The sequence below is a fragment of the Poromitra crassiceps genome (assembly GCF_964638095.1).
Source record: "Poromitra crassiceps genome assembly, chromosome: 7".
Classification (NCBI taxonomy): domain Eukaryota; kingdom Metazoa; phylum Chordata; class Actinopteri; order Beryciformes; family Melamphaidae; genus Poromitra; species Poromitra crassiceps.
The window spans coordinates 1,280,560-1,296,511 of NC_139628.1; the positions used below are offsets into that span (position 1 = coordinate 1,280,560).

The window sequence follows — 15,952 nt, forward strand, 5'->3', positions numbered from 1 at the left end:
CATTACTTTCAACCCAAAGCCTTAAAATCGACACTTTTCTACAAGATTCTACAAAGTACTTCCTCATTGAAGACAGCAGTGTGCAAGGTGCTAAAACGCAGGAGCTTATGACGTCATAAGCTCTATATAACCTTTGTACACGCGCGCAATCCGCACCCACCCTCCTTTTGTCCGTTCTTTGCCCCCCAGTGACAGCGCTCCCTCGCTGTCCGTCTCCCTCCCACTCTGTGTGCCGCCGTGCCAAGCTCTCTCTCTCTCTCTCTCTCTCTCTCTCTCTCTCTCTCTCTCTCTCTCTCTCTCTCTCTCTCTCTCGGGACTAGCGAGAGAGAGAGCACAGAGAGAGACACACAGGCTGGTGACGCGAGGTTACTCTCTCACACACACACACACACACACACACAAACAGACACTCCACAGCACGAGTGCTGTGTCACTCGATCTCTTTCTCCGTTTCCCCCCCCCCCCTCTGTCTCGCGCTCTCTCTCTCTTGGAAAACCTGCTGCAGACGGGACACGCCCACACATTCCGCGGGAGAAAATACACTCTAAAAAATAATTGATTCTGATGAGTTTTGCCACGACTGTCAAACCTAAATTTATATACTTTGCGACGTTCATCATCGTTCAAATTTGGCTGGTGGCTTATTAACATAGGGTCCTGTGATGTGATGAACTCAAAATGCTAAATAATAAAGAAATATTTCTGGTTTCCAGGGACTTTAAATGTGACTCAAGTCCAAGTCCCCATCTCTGCTATCTCTATCTATCTATCTATCTATCTATCTATATATATATATATATACACACACACACACACACACACACACACACACACACACACACACACACACACACACACACACACACACACACACACACATATACATATAAATATACATATACATAAGACTGTTATGACCAGAGAGGTTGTTTTCATTTGTAGCTGCAGTAAAATGTAAAGTAAAATATGTTGTACCACCATCATTATCGTTTGAATCACCTGGACAGACTGACCCCTGGGAACCTCTGACCTCTTCTGGTGGACTATGGAGAATGCATGATGTACACGCACACACACACACACACACACACACACACACACACACACACACACACACACACACACACACACACACACACAGTTAAAGGTGACTCATGTTCTGTCATGATGGTGTGCACTGCACCATCACATCTTGATAAAATTAGTAACAATGAAAACAACTGACACATTTCTGTGCTGATTGAATACAACACAGCATTATTAAAGACCATTAAAGTCATGTTTTAAAGGTCCTATATATGTGTACGAACAGGTAAACAATAAACATGTACTGTATTATGCTCTTTTTGTATTGTCAATGAGTGAATGCCCCGTAACACAACTTAAAAATGTAACCCCCAGGCCACGGTGTGGCCTGCTCTGTTATGATCCTGTGTGTATTTCCATGTGTGTAATTCCTTAGGAGCTGGGATCGATCTAGACTCAGTGGACCTTTAGTCTTATACTGTAGAGAAAGGAGTTTGTTATTATGTTTATTCCTTGTGTATTAGTCTCTGTCTTCTCCCACCTGTTGCCTATGTCTCCTCGTTAGACTGCCCCATTACCTGAGTTCTCCCCACCAATCAGTTCTCCCGTTTTGCCCTCTGTGTTCCTGCCTTCCCAGCTGTCCTTCATGTTCATTAGTTACCTCTGTCTATATATTGTGTCAGTCTGTGTCAAGTCATTGTCTACCCTGTCTGGTATGTTGTTGCTCTCCGTGTTGATCTTGTTTCAAGTTTAGCCTAGCCTTGTGCTAGAGGTTTTGTTATTTCTTTTATATTAAAAAGTTTCAGTAAACCTTTTTTGCTCCTAAAACCTTGCCTGCTGCTTCTCTGTTCTGCATGTGGGTCCACACACCTGTACATTCCTGACAAAAAAAATTCCCTGTCCAGGCGTTCAGACTCCATACTGATGTCTATGAGCAGGACTCTTCCGCTTGGTGCGGTTCGTTTGGAGAAGTGTGAACACACTTGGTTAGTAGGTTTCTGTGGGTTTCCCCCCACAGGTGGAAGCTGGCCCCGCTCGGGGCGAGGCTGGATGCTTGCAGGATGCCTTGGGGGGCACCTGGGTGGTTTTAAAGGTCTTTTTCAGAGGTAAAAAAGAAAGGAATTCAGTTCAGCGCCACTAGGCAGCCTTCAGCATAATGTGAGAATCCTCGTTCTCACTCGTAAAACCTGGGTTGTAGGACAACCCTAACATTAGCGGAGGTTTAGCTATGGTATTAGCATCAATGCTAGCAGAGATTTAGCTCCGTTTAAACCACATTTCCAGAGATGGCAGTGGCAAGAGAATACACACAGGCTTAGATAGGGGTCTTACCTACATGTGTATGAGGGGAGATTGTGTTCACAACAGTGTACAACTAACGTTACTTGCTGGTCTGTCTAACCAGAGATATGATGAAGTCAGACAGCCAGGATAGGAGGGAGCGCTTGTAATTTACACCAGCGCAGCTGAGCACATGCTGAGATGATGATGAGATAAACTTTATTGTCCCAGGAGGGAAATTTGTCTTGGGCAAAAAGTGCTTGTACCAACATCGGTGTAACAGACACAGTAACACAAATCAGACACGGTCACAGTCACAGCATTGCACTAAAACACAGGAAGAGTGCCAGCTAGGCACAAGATTGCACTATTGCAAAGATTGCACATGCCCTATTGCATGGTGTGTTTAAATCATCCAATCCCATTAGTAAGGGAAGAATAAAATAAGCAATAAAACAATAATACCATAAAAATCATAAAAGTAAAAATCTAATAAAGATCAAATAAAAATCGGCAGCGGATTAGATAAAAGAATAAAAGAGTAAAATAATAAACCAATAAAAATAGGATTAAGAGGTAAGAGAATAAGACCAAAGTAAGAGCAGTAAAAACAAAAACAAACAAACAAGGCTTTAAATACCGCTCCTACTTGGATACCTACCTAACCTTACTGGAGTGCTACACCTGGGGGAAGAGCAGGCTGTTTGTTCAACAGTGCAATAGAGGTGGGGAGAAAGGAGAGCTTATAGCGGTTGCTCCTGTGTTTGCTAGCTCTGAATCTTCTCCCGGATGGTAGCAACTCATATTCCAAAAATAAAATGTGGGAAGGGCCGTGGTAGTAGGTGTTACCGGTGTTACACGGTGGTGAGGCATACTGAAACTGAAACTGAAACTGTCACGAGCGGGCGGAGTTGAACGGTGTTACCAGTGGGCATGTTATGTAATCGGTGTATGCCTCACCACTGTGTAACACCGGTAACACCTACTACCACGGCAAGCCTAGTAGACAGTTAAATAATTCTATGTGTGTGCCTTTAGCCTACAAGTTGCTACGGAGTCCTCTTTTCCACCTACACCCAAAACATCTCGGGCAGTATGAAACATTCAGCTGACCAGTGCAACAGGCAGCAGATTACTGGATGTGATGTTTTGAGAGAAGAAACTAACTCAAAAGAGTATCATGACTTCTTCCCTCTGTTCAGTAGAATCAAACATTAACAAAGTCATCTGTTTTCAATTCTTACCGTTGCCCAGTAGAGTGATGTCCATCGTTGAACACATTACCAGGATCCATAGACTGGTCACACTTCATGGACAGACAGCTGGGTACAGGGGAGTCTGCTCTCTGCTGGATGCTGCTAAGGATTGATAAAACAGGGGTGGTGGCAGTAAGCATGTTAGAGAAGCAGAGTTTTGAACAGCTGCTCAGCACTGGGTAGCACCAGCTGTGCATCAGTTCAAACAAGTTCAAGTTGTTTATTCACCATTTGCATTAAAATTTACATTCAAATGCATTGGAATTTATCAGAAATACATCAGTGGGTGCACGCCCATCTGCTCTCTCTGTCGGCGGCCCACATACAGGGCCAGTTGAACTCGGGCGCGGATCTGTTGTCGAGAGGCAACCTCCGCATGTCAGAGTGGTGTCTGCACACGCAGGTGGTGGAGCAGATCTGGGCCAGGTTCGGCCGGGCGCACGTTGATCTCTTCGCAGCGCAGCGCGTGGCATATTGCCCCCTGTGGTTCTCCATCCACGGGGACAGCCCCCGTCTGGGGCACGATGCTCTGTGTTCTTTCTACCAGTCGGTGGTGGCCAGTGCTCTGTTCTTTGGGGTGGTGTGCTGGGGGGAGGGTGCTCGCTCAGCTGACAAGAACAGAGTCAATAAACTCATCCGGAAGGCGAGCTCCACCTCTGGGACTGAGCTGGAGCAAATCCAGCAGGTGGCAGAGCGGAGAATGCTCTCCAAACTCCACTCCATCATGAGAAATCCAGCTCACCCACTCCATGCCCTGGAGGTGGTTCGGCTGAGCACCTCAGTCGTAGGCTGATCCTACCCAAGTGCAGGACTGAACGTTACAGGAAGTCCTTCCTGTTAGCTGCCATCAGGTTGTTTTAATCAACACATCAAATAATGTCTTTATATGCTGTGCATATATGCACTTCCCTGCACTTTAGATATTCGTGCAATGTACCTGTGTGTGTGTGTGTGTGTGTGTGTGTGTGTGTGTGTGTGTGTGTGTTCTTTATCTAGATACTTGTAAGTCACTTTATGCAAATTTTTTGCACTTTAGTATTATTATTATTATCAGTATTTTGCTGCCCCTTTTTCTTTTCTTTTCTTAGTACTTGACAGTACTTTTTGCCCTCCTCTTTTGGACCCGACGGAGGAGCAGCGGTTGCAGACGATGTGCCCTGTACGGGCGCTCCTGGCCTGTGTGGACAGGACGTGCGCGCTGGGCACCTCTAACCAGCTCTTGGTTTGCTTTGGGCCCTGTGCCATGGGCAAGGCCCTGTCCAAATTGCGCATGTCGCACTGGATAGTGGAGGCCATTGCCTTGGCCTACTCTGCCGCGGGGAAAGTCCCCCCGGAGGGTATTAAGGGCCACTCCACAAGAGGCGCTGTTGCGTAGTGTGTTAGTGGAGGACATGTGTGCTGCGGCATCATGGTCCACTCACCACACCTTTGTAAGGTATTACAGTCTGGATGTGACCAGCGCGCCGTTCGCGCATGCTGTCTTGTCAGCTTCCAGGCGTTAGTGCCTTGCAGTCACTCGCTGTGAGGTTCGGGTTGCCATGACCCCTGGTCATGTGCCCCGCATGGCCATCCATGGGTCTCTGGGTTGCATAAAGTGCGTCCTTGCAGCAAGGATGGTTGTACATCAGCATATGTGAGAATCCAAGTTCAAAACAAAGTAAAACATTAGGGTTGTCCTACAACCCAGGTTTTACGAGTGAGAATGAGGATTCTCATAAATTTGCTTTGCTGCCCTTGCTCCACTCGGGGCGAGGCTGGATGCTTGGAGTGGTGAGCCTCAGCCGGTCTGCACAGGTCATGTCAGAGACACGGGGGCGACTGTGGGTGGCTGCGCTGGCTGAGGTTTGCCAGGATGCCTTGGGGGGCACCTGGGTGGTTTTAAAGGTCTTTTTCAGAGGTAAAAAAAGAAAGGAATTCAGTTCAGCGCCACTAGGCGGGCTTCAGCATATGTGAGAATCCTCATTCTCACTCGTAAAACCTGGGTTGTAGGACAACCCTAACGTTAGCGGAGGTTTAGCTATGGTATTAGCATCAATGCTAGCAGAGATTTAGTTCTGTTTAAACCACATTTCCAGAGATGGCAGTGGCAAGAAAATGCAGGCTTAGATAAGGGTCTTACCTACATGTGTATGAGGGGAGATTGTGTTCACAACATGTACAACTAACGTTACTTGCTGGTCTGTCTAACCAGAGATATGATGAAGTCAGACAGCCAGGATAGGAGGGAGCGCTTGTAATTTACACCAGCGCAGCTGAGCGCATGCTGAAACTGTCACGAGTGGGCGGAGTTGAACGGTGTTACCAGTGGGCATGTTATGTAATCGGTGTATGCCTCACCACCGTGTAACACCGGTAACACCTACTACCACGGCAAGCCTAATAGACAGTTAAATAATTCTATGTGTGTGCCTTTAGCCTACAAGTTGTACGGAGGCCTCTTTTCCACCTACACCCAAAACATCTCGGGCAGTATGAAACATTCAGCTGACCAGTGCAACAGGCAGCAGATTACTGGATGTGATGTTTTGAGAGAAGAAACTAACTCAAAAGAGTATCATGACTTCTTCCCTCTGTTCAGTAGAATCAAACATTAACAAAGTCATCTGTTTTCAATTCTTACCGTTGCCCAGTAGAGTGATGTTCATCTTTGAAGACATTAACAGGATCCATAGACTGGTCACTCTTCATGGACAGACAGCTGGGTACATGTGTGTACAGGTGCTCGATGCTGCTAAGGATTGATAAAACAGGGGAGGTAGCAGTAAACATGTTAGAGAAGCAGAGTTTTGAACAGCTGCTCAGCACTGGGTAGCACCAGCTGTGCATCAGTTCAAACAAGTTCAAGTTGTTTATTCGCCATTTGCATTAAAATTTACATTCAAATGCATTGGAATTTATCAGAAATACATCAGTGGGTGCACGCCCATCTGCTCTCTCTGTCGGCGGCCCACATACAGGGCCAGTTGAACTCGGGTGCGGATCTGTTGTCGAGAGGCAACCTCCGCATGTCAGAGTGGTGTCTCCACCCGCAGGTGGTGGAGCATATCTGGGCCAGGTTCGGCCGGGCGCACTTTGATCTCTTCGCATCGCAGCGCGTGGCATATTGCCCCTGTGGTTCTCCATCCACGGAGACAGCCCCCCTCTGGGGCAGGACGCTCTGGTGCATGATTGGCCAAGAGAGGGCCTCTATCTGTTTCCCCCCATCCCCCTGATCCCGCAGGTGCTGGACAGGGTGAGGGAACAGGGCCTGCAGCTCACGCTGGTAGCGTCGCTGTGGCCGACACAGATCTGGTTCGCGGACCTGATCTCCCTGGCACAGGGGTCACCGTCATTCCTGCCGCGTCGACCGGACCTCCTGTCACAGGCGGAGGGGGAGATACTCCACCCTTCCCCCCACAGGTGGAAGCTGGCAGCTTGGTCCCTGAATGGGACCGCTTGCTAGCTCAAGGCCTGCCGTTGAAGGTGGTGCAAACTATACAGAGCGCTAGAGCGACCTCTACTCGCTCTCAGTACGCATACAAGTTTACAGGCCTTCGCGCACTGGTGCGCGGAATGGGAGGTGGATCCAGTGTATTTACACACAGGCTTAGATAAGGGTCTTACCTACATGTGTATGAGGGGGGATTGTGTTCACAACATGTACAACTAACGTTACTTGCTGGTCTGTCTAACCAGAGATATGATGAACTCAGACAACCAGGATAGGAGGAAGCACTTGTAATATACACCAGCGCAGCTGAGCGCATGCTGAAACTGTCACGAGCGGGTGGAGTTGAAGGTGTTACCGGTGGGCATGTTATGTAATCGGTGTATGCTTCACCACTGTGTAACACCGGTAATACCTACTACCACGGCAAGCCTAGTAGACAGTTAAATAATTCTATGTGTGTGCCTTTACTTTTGCAGAAGATCGTCATCCGACCAGTGACGACAACATCTGAAGTTGGTCCCCGGGCGCTGGAAAGAAAAAGCGACCACTGCTCCTGGCCTGCCCCCTGGAGGAAAGGACAAGCCTGGATGGGTCAAATGCATAGGACATATTTCACCGGCCACCGTCAGCATGAGTGTGTGTTGTGGCCGCATGCATGTGTTGAAGTGTTCGCGTGACAATAAAGACGGGCTTGTCCGTCTGAAATCGTGTTTTTAATCGTGTTTTTTTAGCCTACAAGTTGCTACGGAGGACTCTTTTCCACCTACACCCAAAACATCTCGGGCAGTATGAAACATTCAGCTGACCAGTGCAACAGGCAGCAGATTACTGGATGTGATGTTTTGAGAGAAGAAACTAACTCAAAAGAGTATCATGACTTCTTCCCTCTGTTCAGTAAAATCAAACATTAACAAAGTCATCTGTTTTCAATTCTTACCATTGCCCAGTAGAGTGATGTCCATATTTGAACACATTAACAGGATCCATAGACTGGTCACTCTTCATGGACACACAGCTGGGTACAGGGGAGTCTGCTCTGCTGGATCCTGATAAGGATTGGTAAAACAGGGGTGGTAGCAGTAAACATGTTATAGAAGCAGAGTTTTGAACAGCTGCTCAGCACTGGGTAGCACCAGCTGTGCATCAGTTCAAACAAGTTAAAGTTGTTTATTCGCCATTTGCATTACAATTTACATTCAAATGCATTGGAATTTCTTGGTCACAAGAATCATGTCATTTAGTCAAAGAAACAGATGAGAAACATGATAGAAAAGACAGAGAGACTTGTCTGAGGAAGAGCGTGTGTGCTCGAAACGTCACTACTCTGTTTTGCTGGATGGCTAAATAAAAGGTAAATGGGAGCTCATGCAGTGTGCGGACCTTCTCTCTTTGCATATTCTTGTTTTTGGTTCCTGCACCTGCCTTATTGTTTTGGATGTGCGCGACTACCTTTTTTCTAAGAAAAGACAGAGACACATAAGACACCACGTAAAAACAAGATAAGACAGACATCTTGCATTGTTGGCAAAGTGCAAATGTTGCTGTAGTTAGTAAAGTGTGTTGGGCCAGACATATTGAAGGACATTGATATTGAATGAGTATTGATATTGAATTAACATTGATATTGAAGTAACAGCAACATTGAATGAAAGACATGTTGTTTGAATACTGGCTGGTCCTTGTGGAGACAGTGGGAGCACACAACCCCCACACCTGGCCATTTGGCCAATTTGAATACCACACCCGTGATAAGAACCACAGGGGAGCGAGCCGATTCCTTTGTCCCACAGCAGCGAGATAAGGGGAACCAATCGGTGTGCCTAAACCACAGCAAAGACACGCCCTGCACCCCAAAACATATACAGGTTTGAAACCTGAAAACGTCAGTTCCTAAGCAGCCCAGCTGCAGACAGGTCCTCCTCTGAGAAGTTCTAAGTGACTTATCGTCGCAACAGGACGTACGTTTGTGTCCCGAGACAAACCGCCCTTCCCCCCTGCTCGGACCCGAGCCGCCCAGGCCGCAACCAGGCCGACGACCTCCACATCAGAGCCAAGCCAGCTCTGATATCCTGAAACCGACCCGCATCGCCTGAGCGCCCTCAACCCGAAGAAGCGAGCTGTGAGGTTCTCCCTTTCCTCCACTGAGACGACAGCAGATGCAAGAACTCAGCGTGGCCAGCTGAGATCGACTGCCTATTCTCAACCCCCCCGCTCCGGCCTCCACGGCTTCCTCTTCGGGACAAGCGGCCGCCCGCTCCACGAGCCCCTCTCCTCCCCGCTGGAGAAACCTTGCGAGTCCGACCGCAACAAACCACTGCATCTGCGTTTGCAGAGCTGAACGAACAAGCCAAGTAAGAGACTGAATTGATCACTCATGTCCGGGCTTAGAATTGTTAGAGTTAGATGATATATATATCTTTAGATGTACATGATTAACTGATATGATACTGTGAATGAATCTGTGACTGTTTATATCTGACTGTGACTGTGGGTTATACATGCATTACTGACTCCGAGTGTTTAGACGCTAGCCAGTTACTTCTTCACCGATCCACCGAGTGGATCTAGCATAGCCAACGAGCTGAGAGGAACTTGTTTCGCCAATTCAAAGTCGATTAACTAATCGTGGCGGAGTAAGAGCCTCACGGCCCTGTTTTTCATCTAGACGGTTATTTCTCACTCACGGGCACGTGCGCAAGCGCGTGAACGGACCCTTCCTTGCTAAATACTCACGCACATAGCTATTAGTCGGCTAACCGCCATTTTGTGCCGAGAACGCATTCCCTTAGTCTCCATCTTGGGCCGATCGCCATTTTGGCCCGAAAGCACACACCCGTATCCTCCATTTTGTGCCTAGTCGGTCCTTCCGGGTCGGCCATTTTGAGAACAGACCCCTCACGCACACACACACACACCCCCACACACACACACTCTGCCTCCCTCTAGTGTTCATCCGGTGTTTTACACTTTTGATGCAGATAAATACCCCTCCCTCACATTCACCGACCATGCATTGAAATGTTTAGATGGTAACTCAGTTACAACGTGAATCCACTGACTGTATTGCCAATCCCTCTCTTTTATTTTATATATATATTAAATATTGTCAACTTTTATTAGAATTCAACTGTTTCAGAGTGATTTTGTGGAATTGTGGTAAACTGTTGTCTAAGATATAAGAACTCTCTCCTTTCAGATTAGACTAAGGTGATTCAGATTAGGTCCGGTGATTAAGCCGGTGGTGCCCCTAGGTTAATCCTTACCAAGGATTACATATTTGATTTTAATAACTTTATGAAATATTAATAATTTTCGGATTATTAATATTTTATCTTACCTAACTAAATTCACCCAAATAACGAGCACAACATTTGGTGCCCCGTGTGAGGCATCTTTCAGGCAGAGTTTACCACAAATATCACAATTTTGACTGAAACACTGAATTACCTAAACTGCATTGTGTAACCACTGAAGCGCATGCCAAGCACTGAATGCTAATAACCTCCCGAAACAGCTTCCAGCCAGAACGAGCGGAGCCAGACAGAGCTACCACCGCTCAGACTGACACAGATTCAGACTGACACAGACAACTAACACAGTTCAATCGTTTTGATTTAAGAACCCCTTATTTCAAGCTTGCATAGCGACTAACTCCTAACATTAGGCAACGACAGTTGAATTAAAACCTGCTTATATTTAAAATTCAACCATAGGACTTTCGCAAACACAGTTTGACTACAAGCCTATTTTACGTTTGCCTCTCAAATACAAGTTATTTGACATTCAAGCTACAGGTACGAGCTCCACCTAAGCTTAAGAAGTGCACTGACTAGCAGGTAAGATGTCACAGCACAACGGCCAGAGTGCTGCTGCAGAGCACTCGGCCTCGCCCGACCAGCTGTTACATGAAGCGCTCATGAACGCGGTTCCTCCTGAGAGAGGACAGATCGAACATCTGCGGAAGCTCACAGAATCAGAATGTGAGAAAATGTTGGAAGGAAAAGCAGCCGCCATGAAAAGTGCAGGTACGGTAAACTGCACCATGCTGTCAGAGCTGCTTTATCTCGTTCTCCACAGAGAAACCTTCCACAGAAAAACCAACACACAGCTGCATAACCGAGCAACTGAGTTGGACAGGCAAAATGCGTGCCTGGAGGTCTCATACGAAGACCAAGTGAGGACAATCCAGGACTTGGAAAAGAAACTGCGAGCAGCCCACGCAGATTCTGAGGAAGAGGGTGATGGAGAGGGAGGCAATGACGGTAAGCGTGAAACCGACAAGCCTCCGTTCTCGTCCACCCCCCACCAGGTCCCAGGAGAAGAGAGGCAGGTAAGTCTGCCTCCACAAGCGTCCTCATCGCACGGCGTCCAGACGCCGGCTGCACTGCGTAACGGGCTCGGTAGTGGAGCCGAACCCTCGCCATACGACATCGACACGCCCGTCGTACTCGGGTCCCAGCCCAGTGAGGCCAGGGGACCCAATCCCCCGTTCGAGTCCACGTCCTTAAGGCAATCGCATAGGGACGAGCGAGGGGGCTCGCTAACCCGTGAGAGGGGCCACAAAAAGGCCACCTTTGAACAACCATGGTTCGAGTACAGTAGGACCGAAGTCTCCCCTCCACAAGAGGAGGGGGGGAATAGACACAGGAGCGACCGCGCTCCCCCGTGGCTGAGAGGCGATGGCCGCCGCTGGGAGAGCCGCCGCTGTGAGGACCTCACCCCGCCGTCACGGCGGGGGGAGGAGCCTCGCCGCGAAGGCCACCGCCGCGACCATGCTTCCCCACACCGCCATCGCGACTATTCCCCGCCCCCACGCCCGGACGACTGCCCCCCGCCCACAGGGCGGCGGGCAGACGACCGCTGGGGCAACGAACGCCACACGGAACGCCATCGCGACTATTCTCCGCCACAACGCCATGGCGGCCACCGTCGTGACGACTTTTCCCCGCCGTCAAGGCGCAGGGAGGAGCCCCACTATGGTGAACGCCATCGTGACTATTCTCCGCCACGACGCTACGACGACCGCTATGACCCCCCACAACGCAAGAGCGAGGGGGGACATCGCTATGTTGACCGCCGTCGTGCCTACTCTCCGCCATGTCGCCAAGATGACCCCCCGCAACGCAAGAGCGAGGGGGGACATCGCTATGTTGGCCGCCGTCGTGCCTACTCTCCGCCATGTCGCCAAGATGACCGTCGCCGCGACGACTGCCCCCCACCTTTGGGGTGGGGGGGAGACGACCGCTGGGACGATCACCAGGAGACTAGGAGAAGCGAGCGTGACTACCGCGACGACTCCCCACCACGCACGCGCGAGGGGGGGCGCCGCCGCGATGATCACAATCGTGACAACACGCCGCCGCCACGCCATGATGACCGCCATCACCGCGACCCCTCATCGGCGCTCGAGCGCGATAGGGGGCAGCACCGCGATGATCGCTACATCGACTCCTTCCCTCCCCCGGGATGGGAGGAAGGACGTTGCCATGGTCGAGGCGACGCCCACCCCTTTCTGGATTGGGGGGGGCGCGGCCCGGAGCAGGACGACCTCAGTGACTCACCGTCATCCGACTCTGAGGATCTGCTCACCACGCGGGAAAGGGACGTCCGCGACCGACGGATCGAGTCCTTCGCCAAGGACATAGAACGCTTTGACCCGACTAACCGTGCCTCTAACGTCGACCGTTACATACGGGAGGTCAATCGCTCTCTCACCAATCTGGAGCGACCCACTACACGCGAGAAGCTCTGGCTTGTCTGGAAGACCACCGCGAGCACAGCCCGCGATTTCATAGACATACTTCCCAGTCGGACTCAAAAGAGCTACCGACTCGTCTGCCAGGCCCTCCGACAGGAGTACCGTCAGTACGCCTGCCCGATGCTCGCGAGACGGGCCGCTGAAGCTATCAAGCAGAGAGTAGACGAGGACCCCAGAGAGTACCACAGGCGCCTGTCAGCAGCCTACTTTCAGGGTAGAGGCCCCCCCACCGGCGGTGGGGAGGGAGATGAGGAGTTCATCCGCATGTACATGTCTAACCTGCACGAGAGCATAAGATCCAATGTGGAGACACACTGTAGGCACCACCAAGCCACACTGAGCTATACGCGACAGTATGCACAGCTGGCATGGGAAGCACGCCCCCGGGTAGCCAAGAAACACACAGAAGGCTCCCAAGTTTACGGGGTAGAGCCCGACTCGGATGAGGAGGAGGCCCAGGGGAGGGAAGTCTACCGAGTAGAGAACCCAGTAGCTGACAGTCTAGCCCTAGAGGGCGACAAAGTGCCCCAAGTCAGAGCACCAGCTGTTCCCCGGCCACCGTGGCCCCACGCACCCAGCCACCAGCCCGACAGGCCGGTAAGCTCCGGGGGCGGGGGCAAAGGGGAAGAAAACCCCCAGGGACGGCCCTGGCAGAACCAGGAGCCGGCCCAAAATCCTCATGGTAGCTTCTACCATCCAAGTCAGGGACGGTCCTGGCAGAGCCAAGACCAGGACCCACACCCGTCAGGTAACTTCCAAGGCCAAACCCAGGAAAAGCCATGGAAGAAACCACGTAAACCCAAGAAGAAGAAGAAGCCAGGGAGTGGCACAGACGGTAGGGACAGGCGAACAACCGCGGAAGACCAGTCGACCCGAGACGCGCTGAACGCTTTAGCTGACACAGTGAAAATGTTCTTGGATAAAGACAAACCAGCTGGCTCCCCGCCGGAGCCAGACAAAACCCCGGTCGCATGTCTCGGGGGGGAACCTCCGCCACCTGCCAAAGTTCGCTTTGTCAACAGGCGGAGGGGACCCCGAAGAACCAGATCCCTTCCTAAGTCTCCTTCTCAGGCTTCACCAAACCGTTCTACTCTAACTTTCATGGGCAACCTTGTCCGCAAGGGCAACGCCCATCGTATCTACACCCCAGTGGTGGTAGGGGGGTGCACTCGCACCCTCGCCTTAGTGGACACAGGAGCCTCCATCAGCTTGATGAGTGCCAACACCTTCGAGAAGGTCTGCAAAGCCATGCACACCACCAATAGGCCACTTCGGATCGAGCCTTGTGATTTTAGCATCACCAGCTACACGCAAGACCGAACCCCCATTGCTGAGCGTGCTCTGCTGGACATCACCTTCCAGGGGATGACTATACGCCACCCCATTCACATCAGCCCTCTCGATACCGAACCGCTTCTCATTGGCCAGGATCTCCTGGACCGGCTAGTCCCAATCATCGACTGCTCCAGCAATCGCATTTGGGCTCAGGTTCAAACGCCAAAGCCATGGGCGTCACCTGGCCGCCAGCCTAGCACAGACAGACAAGTCGCTGTCATCAAGGAAGCTGGCACATCGCTGCCGGCACGCAACGTTTCCACCGCTAGCCCCGAGCTGTACCGCCGCCTGTGCAAACAGGAGCGACTGCTCCCCGCATTCTCCGCAAACGAAACCCGCGCGTCAGTTCCCGCTCGAACCGCGAAGGTTCCCGTACGCCTGGCCATCAGCCCGGGACAGAAACTGCCCGGCGGGCACGCATTCTCCCAGCCGTTGCCCCGGCACAGAGAACAAAACATGACGATGCGCGGCACTCCTTTCTTTAAGTTGGACAATCGTTCAACCAACACTCTGGTGCAGAACCCGACGCATGCACCTGACCCAGCGCTGATGCGGCAGCCACTGGGAGTGTCAGTTAACAGCTTGTACACATCTCCAAAGGGGGGGGGGGCAAGCCCCACCACAGAGGTAGTGAACGAGACTTAGTAGGGTAGCCAGGATAGGTGCATGTCCACTCACTCCGCCAGTATGCACTAACCACTAACCTAGGCTACATAGAGCCCTACTGCCAGTAACTCAGACTCAACCTCCATGCCTTGCAGACTCTAACCGACGTAGTCCGAGAGGACATGACCTTGGTGCGCGCGACCAGAGACTTGATGCAAGACCTTACCCGGGAGATAGCCTCCTCAGTCACCAGTCTGAGCGGGGGTAACATACCCCCCTACCTAGTCTCCCTATCTCTGGTTGAACAAATCTTAAAATCCGCCACGACCACCGTGGTCCAATCCTCTCAGGTACACTTGGCATATAGTCTTGGCAGTGCTATCCCAATTTTCATAGATCCACCGCATCTAGAAATAGGATTCCTTGTCAACCTACCAATCATTGAACCGCAGAACATGTAGGCTAAAACACTGTCACACAACCGCTATGACATGGTCACTAAACTGAGCCTATGAATCAGACGGTCTTCTACACGGTTCCCCGAGGGACCAAACTAGTCTAGTTCAGCCCCAAGGAAACTGGACCCCCATTCACCAAACATGTAACCAGGTCATTACACTACCTCACACTCCTTCTCTCCCTTCCCCTTATGCAAATCGTGTAAACACGAAGAGCTAAGTGACCAAGACAGAGAACCGGGCCCAGGCCCTGCCTAGAAAACTTGAAGTATGACAATCTGAATGTATTGTTTCGTGTGATGTAGACTAGTATGACAATCTGAATGTATTTTTTGTGTGATATAGTATAGGATGACAATCTGAATGTATTGTTTGTGTGATATAGAAGGATAGAATAACTTGAGAAAAGTCCTGCCCGGACACAGGTGATCTGCCCGGACTTGAGCCCACATAGGACCACATAGCGTAGGACCTAACGAACTTGCTCCTTTCAGCCTCACGGACTAGGCAACCAATGGGTCGCCACCCGCAGGCCGCATGGCCCTGGAGATGCTTGAAAGACTGTGCCAGAACACACCCTTTCAACCATCGGGGGGATGTTGGGCCAGACATATTGAAGGACATTGATATTGAATGAGTATTGATATTGAATTAACATTGATATTGAAGTAACAGCAACATTGAATGAAAGACATGTTGTTTGAATACTGGCTGGTCCTTGTGGAGACAGTGGGAGCACACAACCCCCACACCTGGCCATTTGGCCAATTTGAATACCACACCCGTGATAAGAACCACAGGG

The 15,952-nt window shown here is 50.5% G+C and overlaps 1 protein-coding gene across 4 annotated transcripts in view; it reads right to left on the reverse strand.

Moving 5' to 3' along the window:
• Window positions 1–15,952, reverse strand: part of LOC310780156 (uncharacterized protein) — a 40,942-nt gene that overhangs the window by 11,179 nt on the left and 13,811 nt on the right. The window contains exons 3-6 of one of the 4 annotated variants that reach the window (XM_083640718.1): window positions 7,931–8,039; window positions 6,184–6,291; window positions 3,552–3,665; window positions 976–1,043 (exon numbers count right to left, since the gene is read on the reverse strand). In XM_083640718.1, the coding sequence (XP_083496844.1) occupies window positions 976–1,043; window positions 3,552–3,665; window positions 6,184–6,291; window positions 7,931–8,039 (399 nt within the window). Of the gene's footprint in view, window positions 1–975; window positions 1,044–3,551; window positions 3,666–6,183; window positions 6,295–7,930; window positions 8,040–15,952 lie in introns of all 4 variants that reach the window. The other 3 variants (XM_083640717.1, XM_083640719.1, XM_083640716.1) reach the window with 3 other exon arrangements.